Consider the following 25,012-nt stretch of genomic DNA (forward strand, 5'->3'; position numbering starts at 1 on the left):
CCCACCCCACCACCATCCCCCCATGATCCTAACTTGCCCAGTGGAGCAGGGCTGCACTGCCAGGGCTGGCACTGGGCTCGCTGCTCCTCTTATGGCCACTGCCCACCCCCAGCCCCACTTCCAACCACCTGACTCCCAGCTGGTGGCTCTGGACTTCACAGCTTCAACCTGTATATTAAGAATTACAACAGAATAGAGTGTAGAGTGCTCATTTTATATTATTTTTACATAGCAAATATATATAATCAAAGGAAATTGTATTTTCCAAGTGACTGCAGACAAGTTTTGTATAGCAGCTTGCATATGTAGATTTCAAAACCGAAATGTAAAACTTGAGAGCCTGCAAGTCCATTCAGTCCTACATTTTGTTGAGCCAATCTTAAAGATAAACAAGCTTGTTTACATTTATGGGAGATAATCCTTCCTGCTTGTTATCTATTCCTTGAAAGTGAGAACAGACATTCACGTGGCACTTCTGTAGTTAGGATCACAAAGTATTTACATGCCAAATATGCTAATCATTCATATATCCCCTTCATGCTTCAACCACTATTCCAAAGGACAGGCATCTCTACAGATGACACAAAGTGAAGCATTTTTAACGTGTCATTCATTTGTTGGGGAAGAATTGCAATTCAATTTTCAACCAGAATCTGAAATGCTTTCCAAAATCTGAGAGGGACAAGGTGTGGAGTGTGGGGCATGCTGTCACAAGTCTTTAAAAAAGCAACACACAGAGGAGGAAACTACAGATCCCGAACCATCAAAAAAGAAAATCAACCCTATAGTGGTGGCCTCTGAGGCAGACAATGAAAATGCCTGTGCATCAACCCACACTGCTTTGGATGGTTATTGAGCAGAAACTGTCATAAGCGTGGAAGCCTGAAGGGGCATAAAAATGTTTTGTAGCTGCCGTTGTAAAGTACGCCAGCCATGCTAAAGTGCAAGGTGAATGCCTGTTCTCACCTTCAGAAGACATTATAGAGAAGTGGGCAGCATTACCCACTATATTTTAGAAACTTTGTCTATTTGTCCATCTGAGTCCATTTGTTCAAGAACTCCTCCTAAACAGTAAGAGCTAAGACCAGCACATGTGGTAGGCAGCTTCCTCTTAACAAAGCAAGGGTTTGGTTGTTCCAGGACAATGGGATCTGCCTAGAATTCAATTGTTTCTCATAAAATGGAAAGGGAGAGGTCTGGTAGGAGGGACAGTTATACTGTAGAATGACCACAGAGGAGCAGCAAGGAGCCAGAGATGGGGACCTGGATAGCTATAATCCCAACGGGCAGGGGTCAAGAAAGGGGTCAGGTTTCAGAGTTTGTGTTGGTCACCCAGGCAGGGGACAGGCACCCCTCTCCCCATTGTGCCTACTGCAATGCCCATGAATAGGCACTTCTCACCTGGTCCTAGGCTGCAGCAATGATATGGTTAGGGTTGTCTGCTCCCCCCAGGGCAGCCTGCAAACTGATCACCCCCTCCCTATCCCCCCTCAGAACAAGAATTTAAATGAAGAAAAACAAAACTTATGAACTAAGGACCCATGCAACACTGGATACATCTTCTAGTCTCTCAAAAGTGAACAACAATCTTAGGGACTGGCTGAAGTAGGACTGAATGGGCCTGTAGAATCTAGTTCTACATGGTTTTATTTTTTGGTGCAGTTATGTAAAAACTTCTACATTTCTAAGTTGCACTTTCACGATAAAGAGAGCATCCTGCAATACTTGTATAAGGTGAACAAAAAATACTATTTTTTGGTTTTGCTGTGCAAATATTTGCAGTATAAATGAAAGTGAGCACTGTACACCTTATATTTGTGTTATGATTGAAATCAATAAATTTCCAAATGTAGAAATCGTCAAAAAGTAAATGGTATTCTATTGTCCGTGTGACGTCTTGTAATTATTTTTTAAATAGCCTGACAGCCCTAATTAGAACATGACCTGGTGGCTTTTGTTCAGTTCCCAATGAGAAGGAATTCAGCGCTCCTAGCTGTCAATAATTCCCCCTTTTGGTCATCCCAGGAAGCGAACTGCAACAATTTCTCCAGGACAGGGTGGAGAGAACGCAGAAAACTCAGTGCTGACAGGCCCTCCAGAGGTGAGGGAAAGGAGGGGGAAGTTTGAATTGCTACTGTCACAGGATCTTTGCTTTCTTTAGCAGAATTCAGTGATCAGGGCTGGAATGCCAGCACTTTCCAAGTGCTACGTTTAACCAAAAAGCAAAAGAAAATGGAAACCAAACACCAGAGTAGAACAAGGTTCATGTACACAAGCAATACAGCCAAAAAGACAACACATCGCACCCAGCCTTCTCCCTCCTGCGTGTCTCTGCGGGGAGGACACCCAGATAGGACACAAGGCAGCCTTTGAGCAGGGTTCAGTTCGTTTTAAACAAAGGAAGGTAACAGATAAAATGCAAAACATTTATTGGAGTGTGTTGTACAAAAAAGTTTCCAGTCATAAAATGTATATTACAAATAATCGAAAAAGACATTTGGCATGCACATTCTTAAAACAAAAAAGTGTGAAATGATAAAGTCTAGATCTTTGTGTAGTTTTCATATGCTCCACACCATCATTTTCAATTTCTCAGTTCTTCAATTAGATATTTTTTGAATAATTATTTAAAAACTCAATAAGCCATTAACAAAAAGCTCTTTTACAGCAACTTTCCCAAGGAAGTGTCAGTCAAGTGACCTAGACTTGGAGCTACCAGAAAGGCGATGTAAAAAAATTACAAGTCAAAAGGCATCGCTGTTACGAAAATAGAGTTCAAACAAGGCAGTGTCACTTTGACCAACTGTAAAGCCTCTTGGTTTAAGTTTTGTTTAAAATAGCTTATTGCTTACAATGTTAGTGTAATATCTGAAAACCATCAGAATGTCTGTCTGACCCAGCAGACTGTATGCAGACAATCTACACGAACTCATGACTACAAATTCCTGGAAATTCACTGAGACATTTTTCTTTCACTAAAATTTTTCTTTTCTATTCTCTGGAAGTGGGAGACAAGGGAAGGATCACGTGAGGATTACCGGTTGTGATTCTTCCTTCTGGGGCATCTGGTATTGGCCACTGTGGACAGACAGGACACTGGGCTAGATGGACCTTTGGTCTGACCCAGTCTGGCCGTTCTTAGGTCCTAACCCCCAAGTCAATACAGTGCATTGTGCTTCTTTGAATTAATCCTCTCAAAAGCAAGCATCTTCCCCTCTAGACATTAGCATTTCAAGAAAGTCATTACATTTGCAAATAATAATTGCATGTAAATATGGGCTTATATAAAAATCACCTTTAAATGATTTTAAAGCTAAGCATATTTAAGAGCACATAAATTCTGTTTCCCAAGCCATTTTAAGTTTCAGTTAAAAACAGAGTCCTGCAAATCCACAGATATCCACTTGTTATCTGCGACTAATTTCTGCAGATACAAATTTTGTATCTAGAACCTTGCAAATTTGGCTATCCAGGGTTCTTTTTTAGCATACAAAATTTTGTACCCAGGCAGGGCTCTAGTTAAATTAACAAACAATTTGTTTCTGCATTCTGCTAAATGAATGCTTTGAAATAAAATCAGCAACCATCCTTCCACTCACTGGTCCCAATAAGACTGTTTCCTTCCAACTCCAGGATTTGGAATAGGACCCCAACAGTGATGTTAAAAGCCAGTATATCCAATACGGACATGCCTTCTGTTTAGAGGCTTTCTATCCATTCAAAACTAGATACAGAAAGAATAATTATAAAAGGATGGGAGGCCTGAGGACGTGTGGTCAGTGGCCACAAGGCATGCATTATATTGTTCAAAGTTAGCCACTAGCACTGTCAAATGTTCACATGGAAGGGAAGACTATGGAAGGAGGGATTTGCCTTTTAGACAGGGTAAGGGCACAGAGGAATCTTAAGGCACCACTTTCTATCTCCTACAGTGTGTCTAACTGGCTAGGGATCTTTACCTGGGGCGTTAAAAATTCTTTTTAGCATGTATGGAGACTATGAAACCCCTGTGAGCACCTGCTGTGGGTTCTGGGTGCCCTACTGCTCCACAACAAACATGTCTACTGGCTGTACTTCCCTTCACAGTACACTCTGGTTCACATTCCAGTCAGCAGAGCCCTGCTAACCCAGCCTTTCCATTTTGGGCTGTGGGGAGCTGACAGTTGTCCATCTTGAGACTGTTTGGTCCCTACTATGGATGCCCTCTGTGCTGGCCAACCTCACGGTACTGGCACAGCAACGCGGCAAAGACCTATGCTCACTGCTAACGCTATTGCGCTTCTAGGACATCCAGAGTCCTGGATGGGCGCGGGTCACATGCAGAGAGAGAGAGGAATGACAATGGCTCCATTGCCTAGGCAGAAAGCTGCCATGCCCAGAGACGACTGCGGCACAGTAACTGAAGCGTGACCTAAAGCAGGCCGTCAGGCAGGAGAGGGACACGAGGATCAGCGTAGTCACCACTCTCCCACTGCAGATTCCTCCATGGCCATGCAGGAAGGGGTTGGATTTGCTCCCCTCCTCTGCTCCCAGGTAATTCACAGCATCAAACCCGGCAGAGGGGCCTTCGTAGCGTGCTTTCCATGCAGCTCTTTGGTGCTGTTCCCTTTGCCTGCACAGGGAAATGGACCAGCCTTACTCCTTCCCTACAGCAATAGTGAGCAACCTGCAGCCCGCAGGCCACACGTGGGCCAACAGGGTTCTATGTGCAGCCCACAAAACACTTTTACTGGTTCCCACACAGGGTTGCCAGATTCTGCTGGTTTCCATCCACATTAAGGATGTTAAGAAGCAGGTAACTGATTAATCGTGCAGTCAATGGAATCTGTATCAACTACACGATTAGTTGCTATGGGGCCCTGCTGCTGCTCTGCACTTTAAATGTAGTAAGAGCCGGGTGCTCAGGCAGCTGGCTCCTATTACATTTCAACTGGGTCCTAGACTTCTGCACCTCTGCCTCCTGTCCCCCTTCCTCCTGCACCACGGAGACAGCGCTGGGGGCAACCGGCTTGTGCGTGCTGACATCCGTGCGCTCCCTCTGCATCCTATCAAAGTGCTGCTAGGTTTCAATCAGCAAACCCTGCAAATCGAAGGTATACAAGCACAGCTAACCTGGGAAGACTATCTTGCAGCCCCTGAGATAGAGGGCCACTTGTATGGCCCACTCACTAGCCTAGATTGCCCATCGCTGCCTTTCCTATGTGAACACACACTATTCTGGAATTAGCCATTCTATTCTGAATCATGTCCACACCAATGAATTATATCAGCATAGCTAGAGCAAAATAATTATTTCATGCTAACTAGGTTGGCCAATTCTTCCTCACGGGCCAGTTCTGCCTTCTTCTGGAAACCTAGATTTTTTTTATATCAATCTATTGCTATGGAAATGCTGATCTCCCACACGCAACATGAAATGGCTCACTTGCAGGATCTAACAGAAGATGACGACCAGATAGGGAGAAGCTATGCCTGGTCTGAACACAAAGCTTTAATTAACCATTGCAATTGTCAGAAAAAAATCATAGGAAAAAAGATACAAAAATCAGCAGTACTGCTTTAGATTGGGTATAGCAGAAAACGTTTCCAGTGTAGAGAACCTACTTTTATCAGACTGAATGCACACAGGAAAGGTGGTGTCTACAGAAGACACATTCATACAAACAGGAAGTGGAATACAGTAGTTCTACTGTGTCTTGCACTTTATAATCAGGAATTGCTTCTTACATTTTCAGTAGCCTTCTGGAAAGGACAGGAAACAGTCACTGGAGCAAAGCTGCTCTTAGGAAGTCAGTCAGGGTGTACTGGTCCAGAGCACCATTGTCTAAGCATCTGTGTCATACTCATGGCACACCAGGAGAAAGCAGCAATTTACATGCAGAAATCACCACTGCAACCTTTTTGCCTTTCTTAATGGCGTAGGCTTGTGGGTCAGGATCAGGCAGGATTGTTATAGATAACTAAGGCCATAAAACATCAAACTTCAACTTTACAGGTGCAGATCTCATTTGAACAAGCTTCTAGGAAGTTTCATAGGAAACAATTCTAAACTTAGGGCCCAATCCTGTAGACCAAGGCTATTCAACACGTGGCCGTGGACCGCACGCAGCCCACGGCCCATCTGTTTGAGGCCCGCGGTGCAGTTTGGGTTTACACGCAGCTCAACAAGCGGGTGGGATCCTTTGAACGTGGCCTCCACTGGGAACACGCTCCACAACGGTGAGGCGTCTCCCAGGCGGGGTGAGTATTGAAAGAAGCAAGCGGATAGTCTGGCTGGCAGAGACGGGTATGGGGTGTCGGCATTTCTAGCCCCCCGGAAGAGGTGCCAGGGCATTGTGGGAAGTGCTGGCTGCTTAGCCTTGTGGGCAGAGCCTGAGCAGTGCTGACTGGCTCTCACTGGCCACCTTTGGGTCTGAGCTAATTCAGGGTAAAGAGCATTTCAACCAGTAGTAAGGGCCTGCAAGCATCAGGCCCTAAAGCAAGACACATTCTCGTATTCAGCAGGTATTGCAGAAACAATGGCTCAGATCACATGAGGTCTTTGATACAAGCTGCCTTTCTAGCCCAGACTTTACAAGGAAATTCACCCAATAAAGCCAACAGATTCTTCAGTCAGCTACACAATATTCTATATAGTTTAAAAAAGTCTATCATGAAGCAGAATGAACACTCTGAATACTGGCCTACATAAAAAAATAAATACAGATCTTTAAAAAAAAAATCTATCTTCAATATTAGGTAAATAATGGAAACAAGAGTTGGAAAGAGAAACAGAGTCCAGTGGCTAGAAGGTATATTGCAAAACCAGTTTCACCCTGATTGCATTCACTTGAACAACAATTTAGAAAATTCAGTGGGTAGCAGTATGGCTGAGAAACACAATTTCAGCTATATGTATGTATGTCACAGCGACAGGTATGATTTACTACATAGCCAATCACCTACTCAAGCAGAGCGGGTATGTCATAAGAAAAATGACCAAATACAAGAACAAAGAGAAACATTATCCCCCATATCCATTTCTTCCTACTGCTTTTTCACAATGAACTGTTGATCATGGACTAAAATATAATTCTAAATACTTTTACTAGCATTTAATCTTAATAATTAAATTACCTTGCTCAGTGAAGATTTTGTGAACACCTGTAGAAAATTAGCACCTCTGATATTTTTGAAATGAGAAGTTCATAAATGTTTTAAAATTAGTTTCTTTCCCAACCAGCTTGCACTGCAGCAAAGCTATCAATTAAAACCACTAACCTGGCCTTCTGTGTGATATCTGTCAGTCTAAATATTGTTCAGAGAACATAATGTCCAAAAGCCACCGAAAACATCCAAAGCTTGTAGCTTGAGTGATGAATCTAAACTACTTGAATGCCAAGAGTGCAGGGAATACAGTAATTCTATGCTGGCATCAGATGGTATCCAAATAATCAACCACTGGGAAAAACAATGTCTGCTTACATTGCAGTCAGTACACTCTTTGGAGCAGTCAATTATACTTCATAGTACACAGAGGTGCACTACCACATGAATCCTAATGCCTCCTCTGGTAAAAAATACAGGACAGGAAACAAACTGAAGGGGACATTCCAGATAATACTTTTTTAAAATAATGTCTTACTTCTGTTACCATCTGAAGATTCTGTAAGTGTATTACATTTACCGTATTCCTGTTTGTTTAGTTAGAGCGTTTCGGTCATGCTGGATAACATCCTGCTGCAAACAATGCAAGAACTGGGCCAACCCAACCCAAAATCTTCTCACTAACTTTGTTTTTGTGTAAACACAGACGTCACAAGAATACTTCTAAGACATTTTGTAAATGCTTGTTGCCTAAACTATCTGACAGTGTCCCTTTACATACAACAGAAGTATGAATAAGCTGAATATAGCAGTGATTAAAAAAAATCAACATTTACAGTGATTGCTTTTTAAATCACATCAAATATTTATCACAGCCAAAAATATTTTAACATCTAAAATCTGAATGATTGAAATCACAAGTTCTGCTTAATGCCAAATACTTCCGATCCAACAGATCATGATTTATATCATCATAGCTACTTGTGTATCCATTTCAGCCCTGCATTCACTATTTATCAGGGTGTCATTTGTGATGGTCCCAATAAATAAAACTGAAAAATGTCAGCTTTGATCCCTCATTACATTAAGACTATACCTGCCCTAGAATTATTGGGACCGCTGGTGTCAGCAATGATGGCACGATAATGCAGAGCCGAGATGTTTTTACAACCATGGTGTCTAATCCTCCTCGGAACAGGATTAAATGCCATGGCACTCTTGCCAATCCTGTGTGCACCACAGCCTGTCAATGCTTCCACTAATGGAGCAGCCTCTATGGTATATTCCTAGTGTAGACAAGACTCTATAGACCAAAAGGATATTACTGTTTTCGTAAATAACTCCAGTGCTGTGGAAAGCATCCTTGCTGGGTTCCCGGAAAGCCCAGTACAGGTTCACATAGTCTTACATCTATTATTTAAAAACCAGTTTGATCTTAAAGAATGACATATTTACTCTACACTCAAGGAATCCTGTCCCATTTTAGCTTAAAGTTCATTCTGCTGCAGCTTTGTATAGAAGACTAAAGTTTTAATGGTGGAGAAATAATCTAATATTGCAATAGTGTTTTCAAAGGGACAGGGGGAGGATAAAGAAATCTATTTAAAAATCCTGGCAGTTTTGTTTAAAATATTTTCTATAAAAATGTACCAAGGAATAAAAGTTTAAAGAAATCAGATGATGCATACAAAAATAGTTTTCAGTGGCTCTGGAGGAAAAAATAGCAAAAATAAAAGGAAAGAAAGGGAAAGATAGCAAATGTTTTTTTCACATAATTGAACATCCTCTAGAAGTTGTCCTGGGGTCCCCCTGGAGAAACAAATAAATTAGTTAATGCACAGCACAATGAATGCAGGCCACAAACATCTCATGCCCAGTCTTGACTCATACAAAAGGTAACTCAAATTGGCTCACATGATCTGAAACACCATTTGGGCACTAATGCAGACAGTGTGATGCCGTTACAGATGTGTTAGCTGATTATGCTGTAGCAGAGGCTTAGGTTTGATCTCACACTGCTTTAACAAGCAACTCTCTCATGATGCAGAAAGCTCCCCAATGGGGACTATCACTAAACAGGTTTAGAGTACGGCATGAAACAGTGCTTGTAGAGCTCCCTGCTACTGACCCATGCTGGCAGAGAGGAGGGAAGTGTGATACTGAGGCACCTTTCCTGTATCACCCTTCCTTCAATGCAGTCTGTAGTAATGTGTGCTCACACATACACACACACACACACACACGCTCGACCCAGCTATCTGGCACAGAGCTGTATCCTGGCACCATGCTTCTGTGGATAACACACACAGCACTGTGAACTTGTTTTCAGATTCTTCCACTTCCTGAATTCAATCTCCTTGAAACCAAGTATCATCCAGAAGCTGATCTTAAATTTGCACTGACCCAGCCTCCTGAGTTTGCTGTGAAAGAGGCTACTAATAGCCATTGATCAAATCTTGATATATTGGAACAGTTTACAGTAGTTTGAAAGTACCCTCTAGTATACAATGCACAATGGGGTTTTAGATCTGTTAGCCCATTAACTGCTGGCCATTCACGCTCCTATGCTCATTCTAAAGCACTGGAATTTACATAAAAAAGATATTAACAGGGACAGCAAGATTTATTTTATTTCATAACATTTGTACCCTGCAGGAAAAACACACTGCAAAACTCCAGCTGCCACAGTGGAAATAGGATTGCCCATTTTCCTGTCGTTAACTGCCATTGTTCTCAGAATACCTTCTGTCCCTTTAGAGCAAGGATGCTGGCCCTACTAGTAGGGGGAGCAACACTGGCTGGTGGGAATCACTGACCACGCTTCCCCAGCTCTTGGTTCCTACAGCTGCTGAAGAGCAGTGATCATAATCAACAGAGCAATGAACTCAGGAGCACCCAGCTCACTGCAGGGATTCTGAGAGTTTGCATCACCATCTCTCTGGCACATCTTTTATAGGAGCCTAGTCCGGAAGCTGGGATCAGAAGGCTCACAGCAGGCAAAAGATACACTTCCTTGTTGGAAGACACATTATTCCATGCTTGAATCTAACCCAATTCACCAGGCACAAAGGAGAAGTGGGAGGACAGCTTGAGATTAATCAAATTTAATCAAATAAAATTTGCAGATGATACTAAACTGCTCAAGATAGTTAAGACCAAAGACGACTGTGAAAAGCTTCAGAAAGATCTCACCACCTAACTAGGTGATTGGGCAACAAAATGGCAAATGGAATTTAATGTTGATAAATGTAAAATAACGCACATTGGAAAAAATGATCCCAACTGGACATACAATATGATGGGGATTAATTTAGCTACAACTACTCAAGAGACACATCTTGGAAGCATTGTGGATAGTTCTCTGAAAACATCCACTCAGTGTGCAGCAGCAGTCAAAAAGCAAATAGAATGTTAGGAATCATTTTAAAAAGGATAGAGAATATCTTATTGCCTTTATAAAACCATGGGACGCCCACATCTTGAATACTGCGTACAGATGTGGTCGCCTCACCTCAAAAAAGCTACATTGGCATTGGAAAAGATTTAGAAAAGGGCAACAAAATGATTAGGGTTTGAACGGGTCCCATATGAAGAGATATTAAAAAGACTGAGACTTTTCAGCTTAGAAAAGAGGAGACTAAGAGGAGATATGATAGAGGTCTATAAAATCATGACTGGTGTGGAAAAAGTGAATAAGGAAAAGTAATTTACTTATTCCCACAATATAAGAATTAGGAGATCATCAAATGAAATTAATAGACTGCAGGTTTAAAACAAACGAGGAAGTTTTTCTTCATTCAGCGCACAGGTAACCTGCAGAACTCCTGGCCAGAGGATGTGGTGAAGACTAGGACTTTAAACGGGGTTCAGAGAAGAGCTAGATAGATTCGTGGGGGTTAGGTCCATCAATGGCTATTAGCTGGGATGGGTAGGAATGGTGTCCCTGGCCTCTGTTTGTCTGGAGGTGGGTGAAAGGGGAGAGATCACGTGAGGATTACCTGTTGTGATCCCTCCCTCTGGGGCATCTGGCATTGGCCACTGTCAGCAGACAGGATACTGGGCTAAATGGACCTCTGGTCTGACCCAGTGTGGTCGTTCTTATGTTCTGATGTTAAATAGTTCACAGCATACTACCTACCTGCTGGTGAAAGAGATCCTCTTCTCCAAACTCTGCTTCATCCTCCTCCTCATTCTCCCGCACCACAACCGATTTTGTGATGCTTCTTACTGCAACTTCCTAGATAAGGGGACAGACAAGTGTTTATTTTGCCATCAACTTTTCAACTCTCACCCAAGCTTTGGGCAATTCAAAGCAGTTGGCTACATATTTGAACCACCATCTCTGGTTTGGGATTTATATGAAACCAAATCCTAGTCAATGAGGTTTTGCAAGCTACAGGCTCTTCGTCATTTCTACCCATCTCTAACTAGCAATTTGTGTTTTCAATCATCTTTATCTGTAGCTATTTCCTCTCATTCCCAGAAGTTTGAGAGGGAGCAGGTAAGATGCCTTTCTACCTCTAATATGGACTTCACTCATTTTAAGGAATTTACTAATTGGCCTAACTGGAAACTGTCATAAAAGACTGTAGAATGTTCTAAGATCTGATCTATTTCTCTGAACTATTACAGAACCAAGAGGAACACTGAAAAACCTCTAATTTCCACTTGTATTCTACGTCAGTTAAATGTACCAGTTATTTGGAACGGTCTTCATTAAGGATTTTAAAACTCAGGAAGTTTCCTTCCTAATTTATGTAGCAAAGACTAGTAGTAAGAAGTTGTTGGTCTTCGCAGCAATTATACATTGGGAATGTCTGACAAAATCTTGCTAGACACAAGATGCTTCCAAGTGGAGAGACTGAGAAGTTTCAGGTTCTGGGCAGAGGTTATTTTATTTTTGATGCTCCTTCAGCTACCAATTAAATGTGTTTCATTTGAAGACTGAGCCAGTTCCTTTCCCATGCGTATCAGTGACCTTTTCTCCAATCTACATCCTGTGCTGCTGTTTCTGCAGTATCTTCACAGAAGTGTCAGCAAGAAAGGTCACATGAAAACTGATACACCATTGGGAGAATGGTTTTACTTTGTTATTGGACAGCTGCAGCAACACGTTTACTAACCAAAAAGTACAATCCTGCCTTGCAACATTCATCCACATGGATAATTTTCAGGAACAGCTGTGGGAGCATGCAGGACAATAAAGAATACTCAGACACCTTTGCCCAGTAGAAACTCCCAATACTGTTGCATCACTGAAGAGATCTGTTTTTTTGTATTATTATTATTTATATAGCAGCCTACGCATTTTTTTTTTTGAATGATCAGGGCACATTTGCTTTATTTCTCTAGTGGAAATGTGTACCTCAAATCCTCTACTCTCCAGGACAGTTACTAAAAAGACCAATTAAAGTGATCAGCATGCTGAATGGCATGTTCCCTACAGCCACAGCTGAGCTCAGATACTTATTGCTTATGTTTCAGACAACCGAAAACACTACTCAGTTTAAAAGAGGAGAGTTAGGAATAGTGTGAAACAGCAACTGTCAAAAATGGGTTTGGGAGGTACTGCAGCACAGCTCATGTCCCTGGAGACAAAGCTTACCTCTCCATCAGAGTTCACCAGGTATATGCGGATGTTTCCTCCAGAGCCCCAGCTGCTCTGATTCTTCCACACAAGGACAGAAGGGGGACTATGAGTCACACCTGCATCTGTACCCCAGATCTAAGAAAGAGAAAGTCTATAAGCAGAGATATATGCCATTTCTTCCTTCCCATTTCCTGATCAGAGCAAAGTATATGAAACTAGAGTGAAACTATTTGTAGGGGAATATTTCCAACAAAACATTAAGAAACTGCAAGTTAACACCAACCTGAGTTACAAAGAGGAGAAATAAATGGTGTTTATTACTTTAGTTGGCATTCCTTTCCACATATAGTAATGTGTCATTCTGGACTCAGTACATTTACTAGCAAGGAAAAACTCAGAAACAAAATATAGCTATATGTGCGTCCCATTAACCTTTTAAGAGGCTCTAAGTTCCCACTTGTTATGGCAAATATTTAAGAAATAATACAAGCAAAACTGTTCTTTTCCTATGGAGGGACTTTTAATACAAAATACAGTCATAATGGAGAACATGGTCACTGCATATGGTGAACACAAAAATGCATATAAAAATGCCAAACAGGCCTAATCCTATAATTCTTAATCGATTGAGCTAGTACTGCATTAACAGGAGTGCTGTGAGCCAGACACGAGAAATCATTCTTCCGCTCTGCTATGCGTCAATTAGGCCTCAATTGGAATACAGGAATTCCTCGCTTAACACGTTTTCGCGATAGCACAATTTTTTTTTTAAGGGAACATTTTTCGAACAACACGACCCGTCCCTGCAATAACACGATTTCCCCTACCGGCCAGTCGGTTGCCGGCAGCTGTGCGGGGCTACCCTTGCCTCCTTACAAAGTGGCGGAGATTCGCCACTCGCCAAGCCATTCCCCGGCGACCCCTCCTCGCCGGACGCAAGGGGGGGTCACCAGGGAACGGTGCGGCAAGCAGCAAACCTTTGCCGCTTTGCAGAGAGGCAGGGGAAGCCCTGCACAGCTGCTGGCGACCAACCAGCTGGGAAAATCCAGCCACCAGCTATAAGCGGGGGGCAGAAGAGAGGGAGTGAAGCATCCCCAGAGGGGTTCGCCAGGGAATGGCACGGTGAGCAGCGAACCTCTGGAGGCAGGGGCAGCCCTGCACAGCTGCCGGTGACCGGACAGCTGGGGAAACCCAGCCGCCCGCTGCAAGCGGGGGGCAGAGGAGAGGGAGCAAGGCATCTGGCCAGAGAGGGTTTCCAGGGAACGGCGTGGCGAACTTCCGCCGCTTTGCAAGGAGGCAGGGGGAAGTCCTGCGCAGCTGCCGGCAACTGGGCAGCTGGAGAAACCCAGCCGCCGGCTGCAAGCCCCCTCTCCTGTCTTTCCCTTCCCTTCTCCAGAGCCAAACACCTCCCCGTCCCTGCTATAACCCAGTCCCCTTTCTCCCTTAACCTTATGTCCCAGTCCCAGCTGCTAACAAGTGCAGGCTGGAGCTGCGAGCACACGGGCGCTTGAAATGCAACCCCCACATTTTCCATTATTTTCAATGGGAAAATGGACCCTGCATAACATGTTTTTACTTAGTACGATCATTTTCTGAAACTTATCTACCATGTTAAATGAGGAATTACTCTATTGTGTCCAGTTCTGGGAGCCACATTTCAGGAAAGATGTGGAGAAATTGGAGGTGGACCAGAGAAAAGCAACAAGAATGATTAAAGGGCTAGAGAACATGACCTATGAGGGAAGGCTGAAAGAATTGGGCTTGTTTAGTTTGGAAAGGAGAAGACTGAGAGGGGACATGATAGTGGTCTTCAGGTATCTAAAAGGGTGTCACAAGGAGGAGGGAGATCAATTGTTCTCCTTGGCCTCTGAGGACAAGACAAGCAACAGTGGGCTTAAACTGCAGCAAGGGAGGTTTAGGTTGGACATTAGGGAAAGCTTCCTAACTTTTAGCAACTTCAGGGTGGCTAAACACTGGGATAAATTGCCCAGGGAGGTGGTGGAATCTTCATCTCTAGAGATATTTAAGAGCAGGTTGGACAGACACCTGTCAGGGATGGTCTAGATGGCATTGGATCCTGCTGTGAGGGCAGGGGACTGGATTCAATGACCTCTTGAGGTCCCTTACAGTTCTAGTGTTCTATGATTCTACTGCAGAAATTCAACTCCCATACAATATTCTTTAAGAGCCAGATCTTACTCCCAACCCAAGTGACCTCAATGGGAGCAGGGGCAAGCTCTGTACCAAGCCCTACTGAACGCTCATTCACATTCACACCAAGGGTCACAACAACAAAACCAGTTCCTCAGTGACTTACTGTAACAGTTTGCCCAGCCCTGAGGACGTACTTTGGAGTAAATTTATAAGCAATTTCTTCTCCATCTCCAATTTGTCTCTTCAGTCTCCAGTTACCCAGAGACTGATCCTAATAGAAAGACAGAAACGTTTATTTCAGAAGAGCTATCTAGAGGCAGCCAGATTGCATCCTACTGCCTTTTTATTTGATAAAATGCTACAGATACAGAGTCACTAGTTTTTCCCAGGGTTCTCTATCGGATTACATGCACTGTAGCTTCTGAGAGCATCTTTTAAACCAAAAGAATAGTTTAGATTGTAAGCTCCTAATTAAGGCCCAATCCTGCAAACACAAAAGTAAGTAACTAGAATATGATCTGAAGAAGTGGGTCTGCCCCACGAAAGCTCATCACCTAATAAGCTATCTTGTTAGTGTTTAAAGTGCTCCATATTTTTTCCTTTCGTTATACTCATCCACTAATCCCAGTAGTCAATAAGACTGCTCAAACAAGGCAACTTGCTACATGCATGTTTGTAGGCTACTAAATGACAAGCTTCTTGGGGGACAAACTACCTCCCTCTTCTGTGTCTTCTATAATGCTGCCCCAATACTTGCTGCTGAAACAATACTATCAGCATTCAAGTAGCACTTTGGCACTTCTGAAGGAGCCGTGCCCAAGGGAGACCTGCCATGAATCTCTCTGGGGCACAGTATGTCTGGGTTACAAAAGGCTCTGTCACACCTGGATGCCTTTTCACTGCTGCCTTTCTAAAGGTTCTACTGACACTCACCTTCTCAGAGTTGTTCTTAAGTTGAACGTATTTTCCCTCCAGGTCTATCTCTGCTATGCTGATGCCTCCTGTGGCTGAGGCTTGCTGGGACATCTGGAAACTACTGGTGCTACCACTGGTGCTACCACTACTACTCCCAGTGCCAATCCCACTGGTACCACTGCCTGAAAGCTCCTCTGCTTCAACACGTTTTCTTTTGCCTCGAGAAGAGCGGACAACTGAAGAGCTGGTGCTACTGCTGCTGGAGGTAGCCTGGGAAACTGTAACACGGGAGGACGGGCTTGGAGACAGCTTCAACCTTAACACAATCAGACAGACAGTTTAACCAGATGAAGGCAGCTGCTGTTAGATTCACAAAACTGGTCCAGGGGACTATGTGTGACAATTAATACAGACCGCAACATGCACAGTACACCAACACCCTTTACAATGAAATGCTTTAAGGTGTGACAACATAAGTAGAAGAAACACAGGCTCCTGCAAACTTTGGCAGGTAAGTATAAGAGGAGCTGAATGGCAAGCACATGTTAATCCACAGTATTTCACAGACATTTGAATAGATGGGTATTCAGATGAAAGCAGCTGCCATGGCTTCCTTTTATGGGCATTCGTCTAGGTGCACATAGATACAGAGCCCTCAGGTTCCAAGCAGCTAGCGTGGCCCTAGATTTGGTAACGTTTGTGCATCGCTGTTCAAATGGAACACCGCAATGTCACTGCTGGGAAAAATTCCCACCAGCACAGAGAGTGAAGCATGTTAAACCTACACCTACCTCTTTTCCTCACCCTCCAGAAGTTTTCGGTAAGCACTGATCTCCATGTCCAGTGCTAATTTAACATCAAGCAGCTCTTGGTACTCTGCAAGCTGCTGCTGCATCTGGTCCCTCATTTCCATCATCTCTCCCTCCTTGGCATCTAACAGCTTCCTGAACTTGTCCTGCTCACCAGCCATCATATCCTCCAGTTCCCGAATACGATCTTCTGCAACACTAGCCTATGGTCACAGTAAAATAAGAAATCAACTTAGCATATATGCGTGGAGACAGGAGGATACATGGCCTCCTCTGACTGGCACTGCAAGAAGGGAAATAAAACCAAGCTGCCAGACTCGGGAATTAAATTACAGCCTCGCATTTCCAGAGGCAGAACAGACGTATGGGTTCCCAGCTGGTCCATCCCACAGGGAAAGGGCAGGAGATTTCCCTCCAGGATAGCAGTCACTCTAGCTTTAAATGGCGAAAGCAAGAGGTTTAGGGAATTTTGGCAGGGTCTGCTCTTTCAATGTAGACATTCACTAGCCCCTTGTCCACTGGAATCCAGACTAGACAATCTTTCAGGAACACTCCAAAGCCCTTTTCATTTCCTGAAAAGTAGCAAGAAGGTAGTGCTTTGAGATGGACTATATGCAACAGGTGTTATTGTACCAGGAATAGTTGGTAGGATTGCAGCTATGCTGGCAGTTTAATTAGTGTAAGACCTTAATTGTCTGTGTTGCATGTTGTCCTTTTAATTGTTAAGTATTAGAGAAACTTGCCATTGAAACTAAATAAGATAAACAAGTTAAAAACAGAGAGGAGATTATAAGTATTTCTAAAATGTGTAGTATTTAAATTTGCTTCTGAAAACAATTAGTTGGTAGATTGCTCTGCTTGGGAAATAAATACCTGATAATCAAATTGTGTTTATTTTGACCAGACACAGGTCACATGGTCTGATAAGTAACTTTAGAATAAGATATTCAGTGCAAATAGTCACACTTCCAAGTTTAAAATTCACCTTCCACTAAAAATGCATAAAATGTACTGTTTTCTACAAACATACCTGCTCGTCAACTCATTCTCTAGAGCACTCATGGAGAGAGAAGAAAGGAACAAATGGAAAGGAATTCGAGTTTTATCTGATGACCCGTTCGGAGTTTTAGATGTATAGGAATGTATTCCACTCACCTGTTTTTGCAAGCCAGAAAGCTGGTAGCTGAGAGACTCTATCCTCATGCGAGCTTCCTTTAGCTCCTCCCGAGCAGCACTGGCAGCTTTGTCATTTTGGTCAGAGGACAGTTTGGCATTCTCCAGCTGGAAGATAGTTTGGCACAGGACACTGACATTAGATTAGGCTTCACAGGTTTCGGATTGCATTAGCTACACTGGCCTTTGCTATTAGAACAGAAAGGCCATCATTTTTTTCCATTACATACCATTGATTTTTACTTGACTGCAAAACTGACTAAAAAATACAACTAGGCACAGAGTCTGTGTATCTAGAAATCATAATTTAAAAGAATTTCAAATAAGTCACAAGTTGCTGCAGTGAGAGAGTTGGGGGAAGAGTCCTCTTTCCCCAGGATGGCCTCAAGTTTCAGCAGGGTAGCCTTGTTAGTCTGTAACTGAAAAAACGTAAACAACGAATACTGCTGCAGAGCCTGTCTACAGTTTTTGTTAGTCTCTATGGTGCTGCAGGACTATTCATTGTCTATATTTTTTCCCAGGATGGGCTATACACCAAACCCTTCATCAGCAGCCCCCACCCAGCACCTGTACCATCAGATGGAGTCCTCACCCTCCTGCACCCTAACCCTCTGCTACACCTCATCCCTCAGCCCCATCCCCAACCACACACTGTCCAGGTGCAGAATTACTTTAGGTATGTAATACTTCACCTCTGTATTGGTGCATATAACAAAAGTCATTCTGCACATGGACATAAAAAATAGAGGGAACACTGCTGTAGCAAAAAAATCTGTAGAGATCTTTCAAAAAATCCAACAGACAGGGGGCTGGAAAAGACTGAGCAGTCAATGGGAGCGTGGAAAACAGTGAATGCTGCATGGTGTACTTTGATGGAACTAACTGATACTAATTCCTGGTTTAGGAACAGGAGATAGTCCAAAACATGTTGGATGGGACCCTTGCCAAGAGAACAGAGTCTTTTCCATTTAGCCAGGGAAGTACTCCTAGTCAAAGGCTTTCTCCTATTCAGGAGCAATTCCTGTATGGTCTCAGAAGAAAGGCAAAGATGTCAGCCACGAAGCATCCAGACCACCAGGTGGAAGCCCTCCAGGCCAGGATGGAGAAGCAGCTGCGGTGGCAGGAGATCACTGCTGTGTGAAGAGGTCTGACTTATACAGCTAATAAAGGGGAATGGATGCCGATAAGCCATGCAGGGGTATAAAACATGCGTGGTCTTATCCGATTTTGGACAATACTTCGTGCAGGAACAGAGCCGTGGTGGGAGGGTGGAGAAGGAGGCATAGAGGTATACAATAAGCCTTATTGGAACTAGAAAATTGCAATGGTCCTGTTACAAAGAAAATCCTGTTATTACCTTAATTGTGGGGTCACCCTCAATGCTTCCAAAGTTGCATGAAAGCTCCCTGAGGCAGGAGTTTTCCCTTTGACTATAAGGCAGGCAGTAAAACACTAAGGTACAGGTAATATTTACCTTGGCCTGAAAGGTCTGTTCCAGCTCCATTTTGTACAATTTGACTTGCTCATCATGTTGATGACGCAGATCCTGCAGGGCCTGGCCCATTTTGAATTCATACTCTTGTTGGTGACCGCTGTCTATCTCAACCAAACGGCGCTCTTGCCTTTTCCTTGTCTCTCTTACTTCCTATATAAATAAAAATTCAGGCAAAAGGCCCAAGTTTGGGTAAACAAAAGAATCAATTTATTTTACACCACAATTGATTATTTCTGTGTTATTTTGCTGTGAGAGAACTGAAAGCATTTCACAAAGAGCAACACTGTTAAACACACAAACATACTGTTACACAGGTTAGATCTGTTAAGGTGAGCTAAAAGTTTTAATAGATGCCAAGTTATCTGGTCCCTGTCTACAAGAAAGACTTTATAAACATGTTATAATATTGTTTTCACTTAAAAATGCAGAGACTCTAAATTAAGGGGTTATTCTGTGCTTCATTCACCAAATAAGAGAGTGGGATCCAGTATCAGTTGTAACAGCAGAATGAGAACCCATACAATGCAACACAAAACCCTCGCGCCTTCCCCCGCCCAAACACCCTATTCAGCCCAGCAGTAATCCACACTTTGTGCAGATTCATATGCAAGGCTCGCCAAGCGGCAACGAGCCCCACTCACCAGCCGCGCGGTTCTGCGAGCTGCGCTTGTGGCGAGTAGATTTTAGCCCGGTGCGGCCATGCAGCGTTGTCTGCGCATGCGCAGTGTGCCAAACCGTGTGGTTGGCAAGAGTGGCTCGCTGCCACTTGTCAAGCCCTGGTCATATTCGTAAGACTTTGAATTAATAATAAAAAACCCTACATGTATCATCTTTCCCTGAAATATAGCAAGGAGCTAAGTATGACCCTCTTGAATGTTATTGTTTGCACTCAGATATGTTGTGACCTGCACAGGATGTGCTGTTTGTCTTTCTCCTAGGGAACAGAGATGCCATCTATACAAAGTACAAGATGATCACCATACTAAAAGAGAAGGTTAAAGGACTAGAGGGCAAAGTATGTAGCTTGCACTGCACCAGGGAAAATTAAGACTTTCTGGATAGAAGTCAGCTTTTGGTGGTGCAGAATCAGAGGGGGCAGTGCAGAGTAGGGAGGAGAATTGTCAGCATATGATCTCCAGAAGGAGAGAGAACTCATGTTCCCCCAGTGCAGATAGGAGAAAGAAACCATAGTATGTCTCCACAGGTATTATTGCAGAGAATGGTGTGGCAGAGTTATCTGCAGAAAGGGATCAGAAAAAGACCCCATTAAACAGAAAGCATGGAGCAGATTCTCAAGGAAACCATTTTGAACTACTTAGAGGAGAAGGTGATCAGGAACAGCCAACATGGACTCATCAAGGAAAAGTCCTGCCTGACCAAACTAATTGCATTCAATGATGAGATAACTGGTTCTGTGGATATGGGGAAAGCTGTGGACATGAAATACCTTGACTTTAGCAAAGTTTTCAATCCAGTCTCCCACAGTATTCTTGCCAGCAAATTAAGTGGTATGAATTGGATGAACTGACTATAAGGTGGATAGAGAGTTGGTTAGATCATCAGGCTCCACAGGTAAGCGATCAATGGCTCGATATCTGCTTGGGCAGTCAGTATCAAGCAGAGTGCCCAAGGGCGATGCTGGGGCCAGTTTTGTTCAACATCTTCATTAATTATCTGGATGGTATGTATGGCACCCTCAGCAAGTTCACAGATGACAGTCAAATGAAAGGAGAGATTGGGATGCTGGACAGTAGAGATAAGGTTCAGAGTGACCTAGACAAATTGGAGGATTGGGCCAAAAGAAATCTGATGAAGTTCAACAAGGATAAGTGCAGAACCCTGCCCTTAGGACAGAAGAATTCTAGTTACTGACACAGGTTGTGGACTAGCTGGCTAAGCAGCAGTGTTGAAGAAAAGGACCTGGGGATTACAGTGGATGAGAAGCTGGATGAGAGTCAATGGGGTGCCCTTGTCACCAAGAAAGCTAATGGCATATTAGGGTGCATTAGGAGGACCTCTGCCAGAAGATCTAGAGAAGTGATTATTCCCCTTTATTTGGCTCTGGTTAGGCCACATCTGGAGTACTGTGTGTCTAACTTTGGTCCCTCACTATAGAAAGCGTGAGGACAAATTGGAGAGAGTACAGCAGAGGGCAAGTAAAATAATTAGGGGGTAGGGCACAGGACTTATGAGGAGGCTGAGGGAACTGGGCTTACTTAGTCTGCAGGAGAGAAGAATGAGGGGGTTTTGATACCAGCCTTCAATTACCCAAAGAGAGTTTCCAGACAGGAAGGAGCCAGGCTATTCTCAGTGGTGAGAGATAACAGAACAAGTAGTAAAGGTCTCTAGTTGCAGTGGGGAGAGATCTGGATTGGCCAGTAGGGAAAACTACTCCACTAGGAAGTTGGTGAAGCAATGGGATGGGTTACCTACAGAGATGGTGGAATCTCCATCCTTAAGAGGTTTTTCAGGCCTGGCTTGACAAAGCCCAGGCTAGAATGACTGAGTTAGGGTTGGTCCTGCTTTGAGCAGAGGTGCTAGACTAGATAGATGACCATGTGAGGTCTCTTCCAACCCTAATCCATGATTTCCCCCTCTCCAGAGAACTGTGGCTTTTGATACCCTAGATTAATATTTCAACCATTTGCATGAAGAGGAAACAAACATAGAAATAGAACAAGGAATTCAGAATGACTGTGCAGATATAGTGTGTTCTTGTAAGACCATTTGTAAAGAGGAAACAGACCAAAACTACAAAAATATACTTTTCAATTGTGATATGCCATAATCTGATATAAAAATGTTACAAGGTGGAGCTTTCTGTATGCCAAGATAACTAGCAGTGCAAAGCGGGGAAGTTCTCAGTACCAACCCCAGCTATGCCAATGATTTAACATGTGACACTATGCAAGTCATTGAACAACTTTGTGCTTGTTTCTCTGTTTCTAAAATGGGACACTTCCCTAACTTACAAGATTAGTCAATGTAGAGCTCTTTGAGCAAAGACTACATAAGCTCTGCGTTAAGATTAAATTGTCAGATTGATCATACCTCCTCAAATATGTTCTTCCGGAAATCCAGATCTTCTTGTAAACTCTGGCAGCGATTCTCCAAGTCCACCCGCATCAGTGTCTCCTTTTCCAACTGCTTCTTAGCCACAGCATGACCATCTTCTGCCTAGTGAGAAATTCAGCATCCGAATTTTAAAACTGCATGTAAGTTTGACTGGCATCCTTGTTCTCTATTTATGAAATGCTACACCAGGGCTGGGCAAAATACAGCCTGGGGGCCGATCCAACCCACCGGATCCACCTCGCAGACCACCCTGCCGGAACTTCAGGCATGTAGCTGCCGCGGTTTAAAGTACAGTCCCTGTGTTTCTCTGCTCTGCAGGCAGGGGGGGAAGCTTCATGTGATCTCCTTGCACCCAGTCCAATCCTCAGCTCCAATTGGCCAGAAAACAACCAGCCAATAAAAACTGACCTGAGCCAATCTCTCAACTCCTATTGGCTGGAAACAGCCAGCCAATCGGAGCTGAGAGATTGGCCTGGGAGCAGAGGTCAGCGCGAGCCTCTTCCCCCACCTAGAGTTGAGAGCTGTGTGGACGAATCAGCCTGTATTTTCAAGTGGGCTGGGGCTGCAGCAGGCAGGGAGATGCTTAGGTGAGCGCCTCCCAGACAGAGCCAGCCTCTGGCACCCCTGCCCCTACTTGGACCCAACTCCCTCCCCAAACCCTCTGTACTGCACCTTCCTCCCCCCGCCCCAGGTCACAGCTCCCTCCCAGACCCTGTAACTCCTCCCACACCTCTCCCCCCAGCCAGAATCCTCTCCTGCACCCCAGCACCCTCCCAGGCCCTGCACCCCATTCCCCTGCCCCAGATCACAACCCCCTCTTTCACTCAAACACCCTGCACCCCAGTTCCTTACCCCATGCACCCTTCTGCACCCAGCCTTCATCCTAGACCCCACACCTCCTCCACAGAAAAGTGCAGCCCCGACCACTTACCAAAATCTTGGAGTGGCTCCCCCCAACAAAAATTACTGCCCACCCCTGCTCTACACTGTGCCCTTAAATTAACTGCTTGTTCCCAACTTGCTTGTCTATTCTCAGATTAATTAGTTCTCCAAAATACAAGCAGCTACACTGAAAGTTGTTTTAATAAGCAGGTATCACTCACTACAGTTTATGCTTCTCAGTACTGAGAACATAACTGCGAATTAGCTCCCCAAACTCTTATCTGTGGAGTAGATCATTCTTTAAATATTTCCTGTTGGACAGACCTGGGTGTTACTTTTGCATGTACTTAATGATTGGAAAGGATGGACTGTAAGCTATGCTGAAATGCCTGGCTTCTCAAAATAATGCTAGCTAGCTCTTACTCATATAAAAATGTTTACTCAGCTTCTCGTAACATTCTCATAACTGTTGCTCTTTGAGATGTGCTGTTCATGTTCATTCTAATCATGTGCACACACATGCATACACACACATACATGCATACACAGTAGGCATCCATCAGGTCTGCCCGTGTGCCCCCTGGAGTAGTACCAGCCTTCATGATGCTCAATATAGAACCCTGCATGGATACAAAATTTGTATCCTCATTCACATCTGTATCCACAAGTCAGCCACGGGTATCCGAAGATTTAAAATGGATATCAACGGATTTGCAATGCTCTATGTACAGAGCCCTGCCAACCCACCAGCTCCTCAGTTTCCTCTTGGCAGCCACTATAATGGGGATGAAATGGACATGAACAGCACAACTCGAAGAACAGTTACGAGAAGGCGAATAACCATTAAATTCAAAGCTTTTGTTTATTTCTTCTTGTTCATGTTGATGCCAATCTGGTGACTCTCAAGCCCAAGTTTAATATGTGGGGTCAGAGTCTACTTCTGATTGGAACATGGCTCGTCTAAAGTTGCACTGTCTCTGCCCTGCTGGCTAACCGCGTAGAGCATAGCAGAAGTACAGATGGAGCATGTGTTGTTGCTCTGCAGATCTGAGTGTGAACCTGAGCCAGGAACACTGCTGAGGAATCCTGCACCCTGGAGGTGCAGGAACCCCTGCCAAGTTACAGCACTCACGAAGACAAGACACTCCCAATGGTGAAATCCATTGAGACAGCATAAGCAGACCTGTCAGCCTGTCCGCCACGGCCACAAATAACTGGATTAATCTCCTGAATGGTTTCATTCTTACTGTAAACGGCTAGGGGCCTGCAGACTTCCAGATAGTGGAGTCTTTGCTGCTGGAGTGGGGCTTAGGGTGAAATACCAGGAGAAGGATATCCTGGTCAATGTGGCACTGAGACACAACCTTCCCGAGGAAAGCAAGATGATGCCTGAGCTGAAACTTGTCCTTAGAATATGGTGTAGGGAGACTCCGATGTTAGGGCCTTGAACTTAGATACCCTCCTGAGCAAGATTATCGCTAACAGGAACACCACCTTGTAAGGGCAACAGAGCTGGGAGCAGGTCACCAATGGTTTGACGGGTGGACCCGTGAGCCTAGAAAAGACCAGATTGAGGTCCCAAGCAGAGGCAGGCTGACGGACATTAAGGTATAGACTGCTGAGTCCTTTCAAGAATTAACTGATCATAGGGTTCACAAACAGAGTGGCCCTCCATGCCCAGATGGAAGGCAGATATGGTGACCAAGTGAAGCCTGACTGATTAAACTAAAAGCCCTTGCTGCTGCAGATAGAGGAGGGAATCTAGACTAAGCAGCGCTGAGGCTAGTGTCAGGGACAAGTGGTGCTGCGTCGACTAGATGGGACTCTTGTAGA

At 43.9% G+C, this 25,012-nt stretch overlaps 1 protein-coding gene across 1 annotated transcript in view; it reads right to left on the reverse strand.

Moving 5' to 3' along the window:
* Positions 1-2,412: 2,412 nt before the first annotated feature.
* The window catches only part of LMNB2 (lamin B2), a 51,443-nt gene continuing 28,843 nt past the window's right edge, over positions 2,413-25,012 (reverse strand). The window contains exons 4-12 of the mRNA XM_075903162.1: positions 22,274-22,399; positions 19,202-19,372; positions 17,710-17,835; positions 16,537-16,757; positions 15,764-16,061; positions 14,994-15,101; positions 12,692-12,811; positions 11,225-11,323; positions 2,413-8,895 (exon numbers count right to left, since the gene is read on the reverse strand). Of these exons, the coding sequence (XP_075759277.1) occupies positions 8,854-8,895; positions 11,225-11,323; positions 12,692-12,811; positions 14,994-15,101; positions 15,764-16,061; positions 16,537-16,757; positions 17,710-17,835; positions 19,202-19,372; positions 22,274-22,399 (1,311 nt within the window). The 3' untranslated portion in view covers positions 2,413-8,853. The remainder of the gene's footprint in view (positions 8,896-11,224; positions 11,324-12,691; positions 12,812-14,993; positions 15,102-15,763; positions 16,062-16,536; positions 16,758-17,709; positions 17,836-19,201; positions 19,373-22,273; positions 22,400-25,012) is intronic.

This window comes from Pelodiscus sinensis, chromosome 19 (assembly GCF_049634645.1).
Source record: "Pelodiscus sinensis isolate JC-2024 chromosome 19, ASM4963464v1, whole genome shotgun sequence".
NCBI classification, from domain to species: Eukaryota; Metazoa; Chordata; order Testudines; family Trionychidae; genus Pelodiscus; species Pelodiscus sinensis.